Source organism: Syngnathus floridae, chromosome 12, assembly GCF_059516105.1.
Source record: "Syngnathus floridae isolate MCC-2025c chromosome 12, RoL_Sflo_1.0, whole genome shotgun sequence".
Taxonomy (NCBI): domain Eukaryota; kingdom Metazoa; phylum Chordata; class Actinopteri; order Syngnathiformes; family Syngnathidae; genus Syngnathus; species Syngnathus floridae.
The window spans coordinates 10278511-10289281 of NC_142424.1; the positions used below are offsets into that span (position 1 = coordinate 10278511).

General features: G+C 46.3%; 1 protein-coding gene and 1 long non-coding RNA gene across 6 annotated transcripts; one reads left to right on the forward strand and one right to left on the reverse strand.

Annotated features, from left to right (window-relative positions):
* Positions 1 to 2246: 2246 nt before the first annotated feature.
* Positions 2247 to 6227, reverse strand: LOC148390043 (uncharacterized). Its single transcript, XR_015861575.1, has 3 exons — positions 3704 to 6227; positions 2441 to 2652; positions 2247 to 2378 (listed from the first exon to the last, which is right to left on the reverse strand). It is a non-coding gene; the product is annotated as an uncharacterized LOC148390043 (long non-coding RNA).
* Positions 3702 to 9822, forward strand: ncaph2 (non-SMC condensin II complex, subunit H2). 5 transcript variants are annotated; one of them, XM_088391304.1, is made up of 18 exons: positions 3702 to 3867; positions 4236 to 4351; positions 4422 to 4523; positions 5084 to 5145; positions 5217 to 5298; positions 5365 to 5421; positions 5603 to 5682; positions 5754 to 5875; positions 6008 to 6117; positions 6188 to 6356; positions 6436 to 6537; positions 6620 to 6664; positions 6743 to 6913; positions 6981 to 7040; positions 7103 to 7143; positions 7213 to 7314; positions 9498 to 9647; positions 9703 to 9822. In XM_088391304.1, the coding sequence occupies exons 2-18, from the start codon at positions 4253 to 4255 to the stop codon at positions 9796 to 9798; spliced, it is 1650 nt and encodes a 549-aa protein (XP_088247430.1). In that variant the 5' UTR covers positions 3702 to 3867; positions 4236 to 4252; the 3' UTR covers positions 9799 to 9822. The 5 variants fall into 5 exon arrangements, with proteins under 5 accessions (XP_088247430.1, XP_088247431.1, XP_088247429.1 ...); XM_088391305.1 differs by having other exon boundaries at positions 3764 to 3867; positions 4193 to 4351; XM_088391302.1 differs by having other exon boundaries at positions 3779 to 4351; positions 5754 to 5854.
* The last annotated feature ends 949 nt before the right edge of the window (positions 9823 to 10771 follow it).

Consider the following 10771-nt stretch of genomic DNA (forward strand, 5'->3'; position numbering starts at 1 on the left):
ACGCTTCTACAGGAAATAAAATATATCAAATAACTATAACATAATTAGTTCACTGTCACATGGGCCCAAGCACCGGCGTTGATTTCCAGGCGTGTGGCGGCGTGGACTTCCATCCCCGGAGGCGGCACTTCCAGGTGGAAGAGAGCTCCATAGAATAGGACTGGGCGTGCGTAAAAGCTATGTCCGAGCCCCATCCACCGTACCCGGACAGCCACCCGGCCGAGCGCCAGCCCCAGACTTCCATCCACGGAGGTGAAAGAGAGCTCCGTAGAGTAAGACCGGGTGTGCGTAAAAGCCATGTCCGAGCTCCATCCATCGTCCCCGGACAGCCACCCGGCCGAGCGCCGGCCCCCGACTTCCATCTACAGAGGTAAAAGAGAGCTCCGTAGAGTAGGACCGGGCGTGCGTAAAAGCCATAATAGTTTTTCAAACCTTCTGTGTCACTCCAAATCATTAAATCCTTCAAACTCTTCGTCCTCCGTGTCACTTACAAACAAAGCCGCTAATGATGCCGGTAGTACGTGGGGCCCTTCGTCATTTTCGTCATCCCGTGATCGAATCTTTGTCCTTTATGTAAACAACCACCACGCTGCTGATGTCACTGGAAATTCAAATTACAGTAATCCCTTGCTACATCGCGGTTTCACTTTTTTTATTTTTTTTTATTTTTGAAAAGTTGTGAAAAAATTCACATATAAGTTGCTCCTCTCTATAAATCGCCCCCCCACCCAAACTATGCAAAAAAACGCGATTTATAGTCCGAAATTTACGGTAATAATAATACCGATGAGGTGTTTGAATCCATAGCTATGAGGAGATCATTAGTCGCTTTAGCAAATGCTGTCTCGGTGGAATGATTAGCTCTAAAACCTGACTGAAAAGATTCAAATCGGTTATTGGCGACCATGTAATCAGTAAGCTTCCGTGCTACTTTTTCAAGAATTTTTGCTATGAATGGGAGATTTGAAACCGGCCTATAATTACTGAGACAAAGTGGGCGTGTACTTCTCTACCAAAATACGTTAAATCCAAGCTTTATTCAGGGGGGAATTGGAGCACTGACATAATTTCTTAATAGAGGTCTATCACATAAGTGCCATTGTTGGGCTCGCTCTACCCTCCATTTAAAGATGACTTCCCAATGTTTATAATGATTGACGAAATCAAAATGTTTAATGTTTAATTACTGCTTTTTGCAGACGACGTGGTGCTGTTGGCTTCTTCAAGCCGTGATCTCCAGTTCTCACTGGAGCGGTTCGCAGCCGAGTGTGAAGCGGTCGGGATGAGAGTCAGCACCTCCAAATCCGAGTCCATGGTCCTCGGTCGGAAAAGGGTGGAATGCCCTCTCCGGATCGGGGATGAAATCCTGCCCCAAGTGGAGGAGTTCAAGTATCTTGGGGTCTTGTTCATGAGTGAGGGCAGGATGGAGCGCGAGATCGACAGGCGTATCGGTGCAGCGTCGGCAATAATGCGGACTCTGTACCGGTCCGTCGTGGTGAAGAGAGAGCTGAGCCAAAAGGCAAAGATCTCAATTTACTGGTCAATCTACGCTCACCTATGGTCACGAGCTATGGGTCGTGACCGAAAGAATGAGATCCCGGATACAAGCGGCCGAAATGAGTTTCCTCTGCAGGGTGTCCGGTTTCTCCCTTAGAGATAAGGTGAGGCGCTCAGTCATCCGTGAGAGACTCGGAGTAGAGCCGATGCTCCTCCACGTTGAGAGGAGCCAGATGAGGTGGCTTGGGCATTTTATCAGGATGCCTCCTGGACGCCTCCCTGGGGAGGTGTTCCGGGCATGTCCCACCGGTAGGAAACCCCGGGGTCGACCCAGGACGCGCTGGAGAGACTATGTCTCTCGGCTGGCCTGTGAACACCTTGGGATCCCCCGGGATGAGCTGGATGAAGTGGCTGGGGAAAGGGAAGTCTGGAAGTGCCTCCTAAAGCTGCTGCCTCCGCGACCCAACCCTGGATGAGCGGAAGAAAATGGATGGATGGATGGATGGATGGATGGATGGATGGATGGATGGATGGATGGATGGATGGATGGATGGATGGAAATGTTTAATGAAAGACGCTGAACAAGTCCAGCATTGTGGTTTGTCACCTTGTGTTTGCTTGGTGAGTTTTCACAGGCCAGGGTGGAGCTACCGTTCTGGCAACCACTAACCAAGGGTGTCATCATTTAGTGATTGATTTGACCCACATGCAGAAAAATCAACTCAGACGTCCAGAATGAGTGAGGAGTGTTTATTGGAGGAGCTGCGGTGGAGGTAGAGCGGGATGATCGGAGCCAGGAGCACGGAGCGGGGCAGCAGTGGCGGAGCGTTAGGAGTTCAGCCAGAACTGGGTGGATCTTGGCGGTGATCAGTGGAGGTAATCTACAAGCAGGATGCACAAGACTTAGTCAGAGAATTCGACGTGGCTGTGGCGGGGATCTTACTGCAAACCAGAGGATCTGAAGAACTTGGCGTCAAAGAGCAAGGCGAGAACTATGAGCGAGGAACTAGAGGCACAACCGTGGAGAAGATCACACTGAAGGGACACTCAGGCAACGAGCAGTTGACAGCATGCTCCTTGAGAGCTCTCCTTTACCGAGCCTGATGAGTCGCACCTGGGCCCTCTGCACTCTGCCACTCTGCTCACAGTTGCTCCCTGTGGACAAAAGAAGTATGCCACCCTGGACCCTGACAAAGGGTTAATTCTGATGCCTGACTTTCCTGAAAGTTTGACATAGATGCAATTGCACACTTGATTCATTGCCATCTTCCTTTTAAAGTGTATACTATTTTCTATATCTACAGGTGTAATTCGTTTCATGACTCAATACACAATTACACAAGTCAGAAAAGTTACAGTGCTGAGAACTGATTGATCCGCCTGCCATCCACAGTCAGAGTTAGATGGCAACAAATGCACGTAATCGAAGAAGCATTAAACTTAAGTCAAAGTTAATGTTTAGAATTGCGAAAAATGTTTGTGGTGTCATTGTGATTTTTTGATAGGGCTTGAATGAATGGGTCACCAGTTGCTGTATACAAAATTCGATCTCTCTGATTGGCTGTTAACTAGTGTGTGAGATAGAAGTAGACAATAAGAGCTCAACCAATGACCTTATCGAGCAAACAGAGCTGTACGAAACCATGATTTTATTTCAGCATGATCCTGCTTGTATTATGAGTGTGTTGTGTAGGTTTCTGGATATGTGTGCATTTGCTTTCATGAAAGCCTGACTGCGTATAGCAGGAAAACAAATGCCGAGCAAACTGAGCTGTACAAAACCATGATTTCATTTCAGCATGATCCTGCTTGTATAATGAGTGTGTTGTGTAAGTTTCTGGATATGTGTGCATTTGCTTTCATGAAAGCCTGACTGCGTATAGCAGGAAAAAAAATGCCGAGCAAACTGAGCTGTACGAAACCATGATTTCATTTCAGCATGTTCCTGCTTGTATAATGAGTGTGTTGTGTGAGTTTCTGGATATGTGTGCATTTGGTTTCATGAAAGCGTGACTGCGTATAGCAGGAAAACAAATGCCGAGCAAACTGAGCTGTACGAAACCATGATTTCATTTCAGCATGATCCTGCTTGTATAATGAGTGTGTTGTGTAAGTTTCTGGATATGTGTGCATTTGCTTTCATGAAAGCCTGACTGCGTATAGCAGGAAAACAAATGAGTAGCTTCTGCGTACTGCAATCACTCACTTGTTCCGCAGACATCGCGAGAACGACCGCTATGCGGCAGCACTTCTCAATATCAGTGTTAGAAACGGAAGTTGTCTTCATATTATCGAGGAAGATTCGCCCGGGAACTTTGACGCTGTCGTAGACGCGTCAACTTTATCTTAGATCTTATATATGCCCCGTTGGTGAGTTGCGGTTTGTCTTTGTGATTTTTTAGTCGTAAAGTGTCACGAGGTTTGGGTTTAAATAAGCGTCAATGTCGGTTTAATGACTCTTCTTTCTATCGTTTCTCTGAATGCGTCAACCTTAGGCACAACGCCAATATACTTATCAGCACACTAGTACAGTAATAGTAGTATAAATCCGAGTAGTGTTGTCTTTCATTGAACATTTACTAATCTGTTTGTTTGCGGTTAAAAGCTCGGCTCTGGGTTGTAGGTTTGCATGGACATTTTCCAATGTATCATTTACATGTCCAACCAAGCATATTGTTCTTACACTGGCGATCAGTCCTCTTTTCGAGCTGTCTTGAAATTCGTGTGGGTGTGGTCAGTCGGTGGTCCCGCTGTCATGGAGGGCCGATTCGCTCACCTGCTGCAGCCTATCAGGGAGCTAATCAAAAACTGGGACATGGACCTGGCGGCGGAGCTCAACGACTACCTGGAAGAGGTCGAAAACGTTTGACTGCAAGCCAACGAAACAAACAAGCACAATATGGTTCTAAAGCTCTGTGTTTCAGCTGGACGATATGTGCATTACGCTAGACGAAGGGGAAACCCAACTCAACTTTGCGGAGGCGGCGCTGCTGATTCAAGGTTCTGCCTGCATCTACAGCAAGAAGGTAAACAGAAAGCTGGAGATGTTTGATATAAAATGTCCACCCAGGCTCCAACTTTTCATTAAAGTATTCTTTAATGAGAAAGACCAACAAGCATTCGGTTAAGAAATCTTCTTGCAGAAATCAAGCCTGACCAGTCGGCCGTTATGACACTTCTGCTAAAAATTCTGGAGTCGCATGTAGCAGACAATACTGGACGTCAACTCTGTCTTTTCCTTGTATACGCTGGTCAATTGGATTCATTTATATTTGCGCTACTTGAGAGTCAGCAATCCAGTTCTCTTTGTTGAAGTTTGTATATTCAAATCAAACTCGCTTACAGTCTCTCCAGCACTACAGACTGTTAGAGACCACCAATATAATGTAGTTGCAAATCCAACTAACCAGCGTAGCAGCGTATGCATTGCTAAGGAAGACGGAGTTGACATTCAGTCTGGTCCGCCGCATGGGATTGTGGGATTTTTAGCAAATGTCCGCCGTCTCACTCGCTCTGGGACAAGGAAATGAACAATTTGCGCTATCCTGTATGTGACTCAACTCTGATGCCGATGATGTGGTTGCAGGTGGAGATGCTGCATAATCTGGTCTTTCAAACATTGGACTACATTCGAGACAGAAAGAACAAGTAAGCAACGCATCAAGTCTGCCTTTCTCTGATTGTTTTGCTTTTGTTTGTTTTCTACATTCTGGTGACAGGCAAAGCAAAGAAGCGGTTGGGTGTGATGATGTCGGCACAGCAGTGGTGAACGGGCACAATGATGACAGCGACGACGATGACGTAAGAAGTGCACCGCATGAATGTCAACAACTGCATCTAGTTTCTTACCTGCTGTCGTCGTTGCAGTTTTGCGAAATGGACATTAAAACAACTGACTGGGTGGACAAGCCGGAAGCCAGCGCGGTCAGAACACGCGCACACACACGCTAACACACACACACTCACACACACATCTACAGTACATGAACATATACAAAGACAACCTGTACAGAAAGCCAACTGGGCACAAATGGCAGATGCACGCACACACCCCTGTGGTTTTTCTGTGAGCTGTCAGTCAAAGTGGCTGTTGGTGTTATTGTAGCGCGTGAAGGTGGTTCCTCTCCCTCCGGTGTCTCTGATTCCTCCTGAAAGTCGAGACAAGCACAAGTATCCTCTCATCAGGTGGGCCAGCAAGTCTTAACCTCACAACAATACATGGGCTCCAGGTCTTAATATGCATATGTTGCTGCCAGTGCCAAAGGTGAGCTGGTGTGTAGCCAAAAGGACTTTCGCATCAATATTTTCCTGCCAGGACAGGAGGACTTGATCGATCTGATACTGCCCGCTGCCACGAGTACGCCTCGCCAGGATGCTGGTAGCACGCGCGCGCACACACACACACACACACACACACACACACACACACACACACACTTATTTACATAACCTTGGATGTTTCTCCATCCCATGTACAATTGTACATGCTCCGTGACTGGTGATTACAAAGTCATGGCCGACGATCACGAAAGCATGGTTGACCTCCCCGAGCAGAGCTTTCTTCCTGCCGCCGCAGTGGAAGTGCAACAGGAAGTAGACGAGTACATCAACAGGCAGCAGGTCGGCCCGCATGTAGTGCCGGCGTGTGTGTGTGTTTTGTTTTTTACTCTGTGTGGCATGTTGTGTTCAGGCTCCAAGTCGAGAACAGCAGCAGGTTGTGTCCAAGGATGCGGCGGCGCTCCCTGCTGTATGGTGCCCAAACCCCCCCCTCCCTGTTTTCAACGTTCTGTTTCAACACAACTTGTGGCCACTTCATGACCCGTACGCCACATTGGGAGCGGACACACCTTTCCAGCCAGGTATGCCTTCAATGGGGTGGGGATGGGGGTATTCAGCTCAGTTCAGAGGTGGACTTGACCACTCCGATGCTGGCTGCAGGAAAGAACTTCAAGATTCCGTCCGGTTTGGACGACAAACGCAAGAGGAAGCGTCAGGCTGCGTCGCCCCTTCAGGACTTCAGGACCTGGTTCAAACAAATATGTCAGACTCGGGCACCTTCTGGAGGCTTCGACTGTCATCGTTCGCCTTTTCATTACATCAATGCTGCTACTTCTTCTTGCAGATGACCTTCCAGAACGCAAGCTCAGAGAAGGACCCGCCTGCATCGGTACCGCTGATGCGCTAACATGGCAGTTTAGCTTCAAGTCACATCAAATCTGAACAAGAAGCCGTTGTTTTACCGCAGACCTCGGCTATATTCATCGCCTCAGAAGAAAGCTGAGTCGTTTCAAGAGAACCAACAAGGAAGAAGTTGAAGATCATGCTTTAGAGGAGGACCTTCTGGAGCCTGAGGAAGCAGAAAGCCAAGAAAAGCGCCAGGATCCTATGGATGGACTCGGGGAGCGCGACCTTCTGGGTAACATGCGCAAGCACTCGCACATACGCACACCTGAGCGGTACGTTATGTACATGTGTGTGTATAGATGCAGATGAAGACAACATGGAGCAGGAAGCGTTTGCGGGAGGAGATGACGTGTCTGGAGGTGAGTTGAAAGGACCGATGGATGGATTCCTGACTTGGTGACTTGCAAATGTTGGCTTGCAGAAGATGAGCTGACTTACGAGGAGTTGGTCAAGCTGCGAGTGGTAAGTGATGATGCCTCCCCTCGCCTCCCACGAAATGAGATAGTGTCACGTGCGTGGATGCGTGTTTAGGAGCAGATGATGGGGAACTGTCGAGAATACACACAAGAGACTGCCTTGTCCCATCGCGTCCAAAAGTGGGAGGGGCAGATCCGTCCCAAGCTCCTTTGGCAGGTCAGCCGCCTCCTCCTCCTCCTCCTCCTCCTCCTCCTCCTGCTGCTGCTGCTGCTGCTGCTGCTGCTGCTGCTGCTACTACTACCGTATTTTCCGGACTATAAGTCGCTCCGGAGTATAAGTCGCACCAGCCATAAAATGCCCCAAAAAGTGAAAAAAAACATATATAAGTCGCTCCGGAGTATAAGTCGCATTTTGGGGGCAATTTATTCGACAAAATCCCACACCAAAAACAGTCATGAACGAGCAACAACAGGCTAAACGATAGCAACAACAGGCTAAACGATAGGTATGCTAACGTGACAAACACAAACAAAGAGCTGAGAACGGGCCTGACGTAACATATAGAGTGATTAAGGACAACTATTACATGAATAACATGTTTATAAAACCATCAGTGTCACTCCAATTCATTAAATAGCAACAACAGGCTAAACGATAGGTATGCTAACGTGACAAACTCAAACAAAGAGCTGAGAACGGGCCTGACGTAACATATAGAGTGATTAAGGACAACTATTACATGAATAACATGTTTATAAAACCATCGGTGTCACTCCAATTCATTAAATAGCAACAACAGGCTAAACGATAGGTATGCTAACGTGACAAACACAAACAAAGAGCTGAGAACGGGCCTGACGTAACATATAGAGTGATTAAGGACAACTATTACATGAATAACATGTTTATAAAACCATCGGTGTCACTCCAATTCATTAAATCCATCGATCGTTCTTTGTCAACAATGGGTGCGCACGGCTGAGGGCGCTTGCACTTCAAAATATTCCACAGGCTCATATAACGATAGATAAACTATATTTCAAATAACTATAATACAAGCCAATAATATTATCAAACCATCCGTGCACTTTAATTCCATTAAATCCATCGATCAAATTCCTCGTCCTTTGTCAACATCGCCGCGCGTGCGCCCTGACGTCAGCCTCGTCTTTATTCCACAGATCTACTATATAACTATATTGTAGCGTTAACAAAGTACAAGGATAGACGTGGGTTTGGTAAACGGCTCTTTATTAAACAAAACAAACTTCCAAGCGTGTGGCGGCGTGGACTTCCAGACAGACCGGGCATGCGTAATGGCCATGTCCGAGCCCCGCGCACCGTTCGCGGACAGCCACTCGGCCGAGCGCCGGCCCCCGACTAAGCGGAGACCGGGCATGCGTAAAAGCCATAATAGTTTTTCAAACCTTCTATGTCACTCCAAATCCTTAATTCCTTCAAACTCTTTGTCCTCCGTGTCACTTAGAAATGATCACCGCTAATGATGCCGGTAGTCCTTGTGTGGGCACTTTCTATGTAAACAACCGGCGCGCCGCGCTACTGACGTCACTTGAAATAGTAATCCATTGGTACATCACGGTTCTCCAAACTTTCTTTCTGCTGCTCGATTACTGTTTTCAGCTGCATATTTTACAACTTGAAGTTTGTAACCTGCAAAATATGAGTTTCTTTTTGGTGCCATTTTTCTTAAACCCACCCAGTTGATGAGTCACGGCCAACGGTAAAATTTAGAGCGCCCTCATCCAGTTTCGTCTGAAAACATAATTTTTTTTGGTTGTTTTATCAAAGTCAAAGTCTGCTTTATCGTCGATTTTTTTTTTTTTTTTTTTTTTTTTAAATATATACTAAGACACACAAAGAGATTGAAATTACGTTTCCACTATCCCTCGGTGAGATAGTACACATATGCATACAAGCAACACAAAAAAAACCCAAGAAGGCACTAACAATGAATAAATAAGAGTGTTGAATAAATGATAAATAAACAAATAATAATAAATAATAATAATAAATATGAGGAGCAAAAATGGAGCAAGTGTACATACAGCAGACAGTGGACTTGGATATGGTGCTTTAAAGTGTTAATTGCTTTATTTGATGTTTTCTCTATTTTTTATGTTTTGAATATGTTCAAGATAAAGATATAAAAGCATGTGAAGTGATCAACTAAACTAAAAATAACATGGGAAGTGGTCAACTATACTTGTAAGTGATGTCTTAATGATCAAGTAAAAATTTGTGAAAAAAAACATATATAAGTCGCTCCTGAGTATAAGTCGCCCCCCCACCCAAACTATGAAAAAAAACGCGACTTATAGTCCGGAAATTACGGTACTCTTCCCACTCCTTTCCCCACCTGATGCCATTCCCCCCGATAGGAGGCGCGTGCACCGTTAGACATCCATGAGTACAGTAGCAAGATTGTGTCAGCATTGGGCGGCATAGGTCGGCGTCTTGCCTTCTCGTCCATTGTGCACGGCTTGGACAGCACTGAAGCCTGCAGGTTCCTGCTGGCCTCCCTTCACCTGGTAAGTGGTACGCCGTCACTGTGACATCACATTGACCTCACCGTGTGTCTTGTAGGCCAACGAGTACACGGTGGACATCGACAGCGCGGGAAGTTTGGAGGAGAGCGTAGACTCGATGGGGTTGACGCTGCTCAGCGGGCTTCCGAAATAAATAAATAAACTACTTTAATCGTCACCTGGATACTGTGTTGAACTCTAAACTGCCCAAGTCCTCGCTCATTTCAGCCTAAAAGCACACTGCGTCAACATCTTTGAATTTGCAAAAAAGCAAATGTCAGTTTTGATGATTTTTCTCATGGGCTTTGTGGAGAAAACGAATTGTCAACAATTGTCAGTAATTGATGTTTGTGCATTTTATGCATTCTTACTGGAAAACGTTAGCTTATGGGCTTATAAATATAAATTGACGCTCGAAACAACGAAAAGGAAGCTGTTGCTCTGAAAAATATAATTTAAATTTGCCGCACAGACGAGTTTGACTGCACCGAGCCGCCAGCCGGAAGTGACGTCTCATGACGTCTCAAGTTGTACGCGTTTAGCTTCAGTGAATGTAAACAAAAAGAGAAGAGGGGCCAGCGCGGAGACGTCGGGTCAGGTTTGCGGCCAACCCAGCTTGCCTAGCCGTGCCTTCCATTATCCTGGCGTACGTTCGTTCGCGGGACGACAAGATGGGTTGAGTTCGCCTGATAGGATCCACGAACCGGACAGTGCGTGCCTGCTGTGTGCTCGTGTTCACAGTGGCCTGGTTGACTGTCATCTTTCCGGACTCACCCTGGGATAGTAAGAAACGTAATTTCGATCTCTATGTGTGTCTTGACATGCGGAGGAATTGACAATAAAGGAGACTTTGAGACTTTGAAAAGTATGTCGAAGCGTGACGGGACGGGCACAATTCAGAAAACGTGCTCAGCTCGTCGAAAAAATGCGATTTAAGAAATAAAATTAAAAATGCGCCTAAAACCTAAACCAAACGCCGCAGATGTTCATTTCTCCATGCGCAGTGGTCAACTCGGCACTCTACTCTTTTTACTATGCCAACCTAACCACAGTGACGGGAGAGGCTCAATTCAGAAAACGTGCTCAGCTCGTCGAGAAAATGCGATTTAAGCAATAAAATTAAAAAT

Excerpts from the sequence above, each read along its gene's own strand:
- ncaph2 (XM_088391300.1), top strand. The coding sequence starts at position 4,127 with ATGGACATTTTCCAATGTATCATTTACATGTCCAACCAAGCATATTGT. Across the intron at positions 6,357-6,435 it reads GGACACACCTTTCCAGCCAG|GAAAGAACTTCAAGATTCCG; the intron begins GTATGCCTTCAA and ends TGCTGGCTGCAG. Across the intron at positions 6,538-6,619 it reads GACCTGGTTCAAACAAATAT|ATGACCTTCCAGAACGCAAG; the intron begins GTCAGACTCGGG and ends TTCTTCTTGCAG.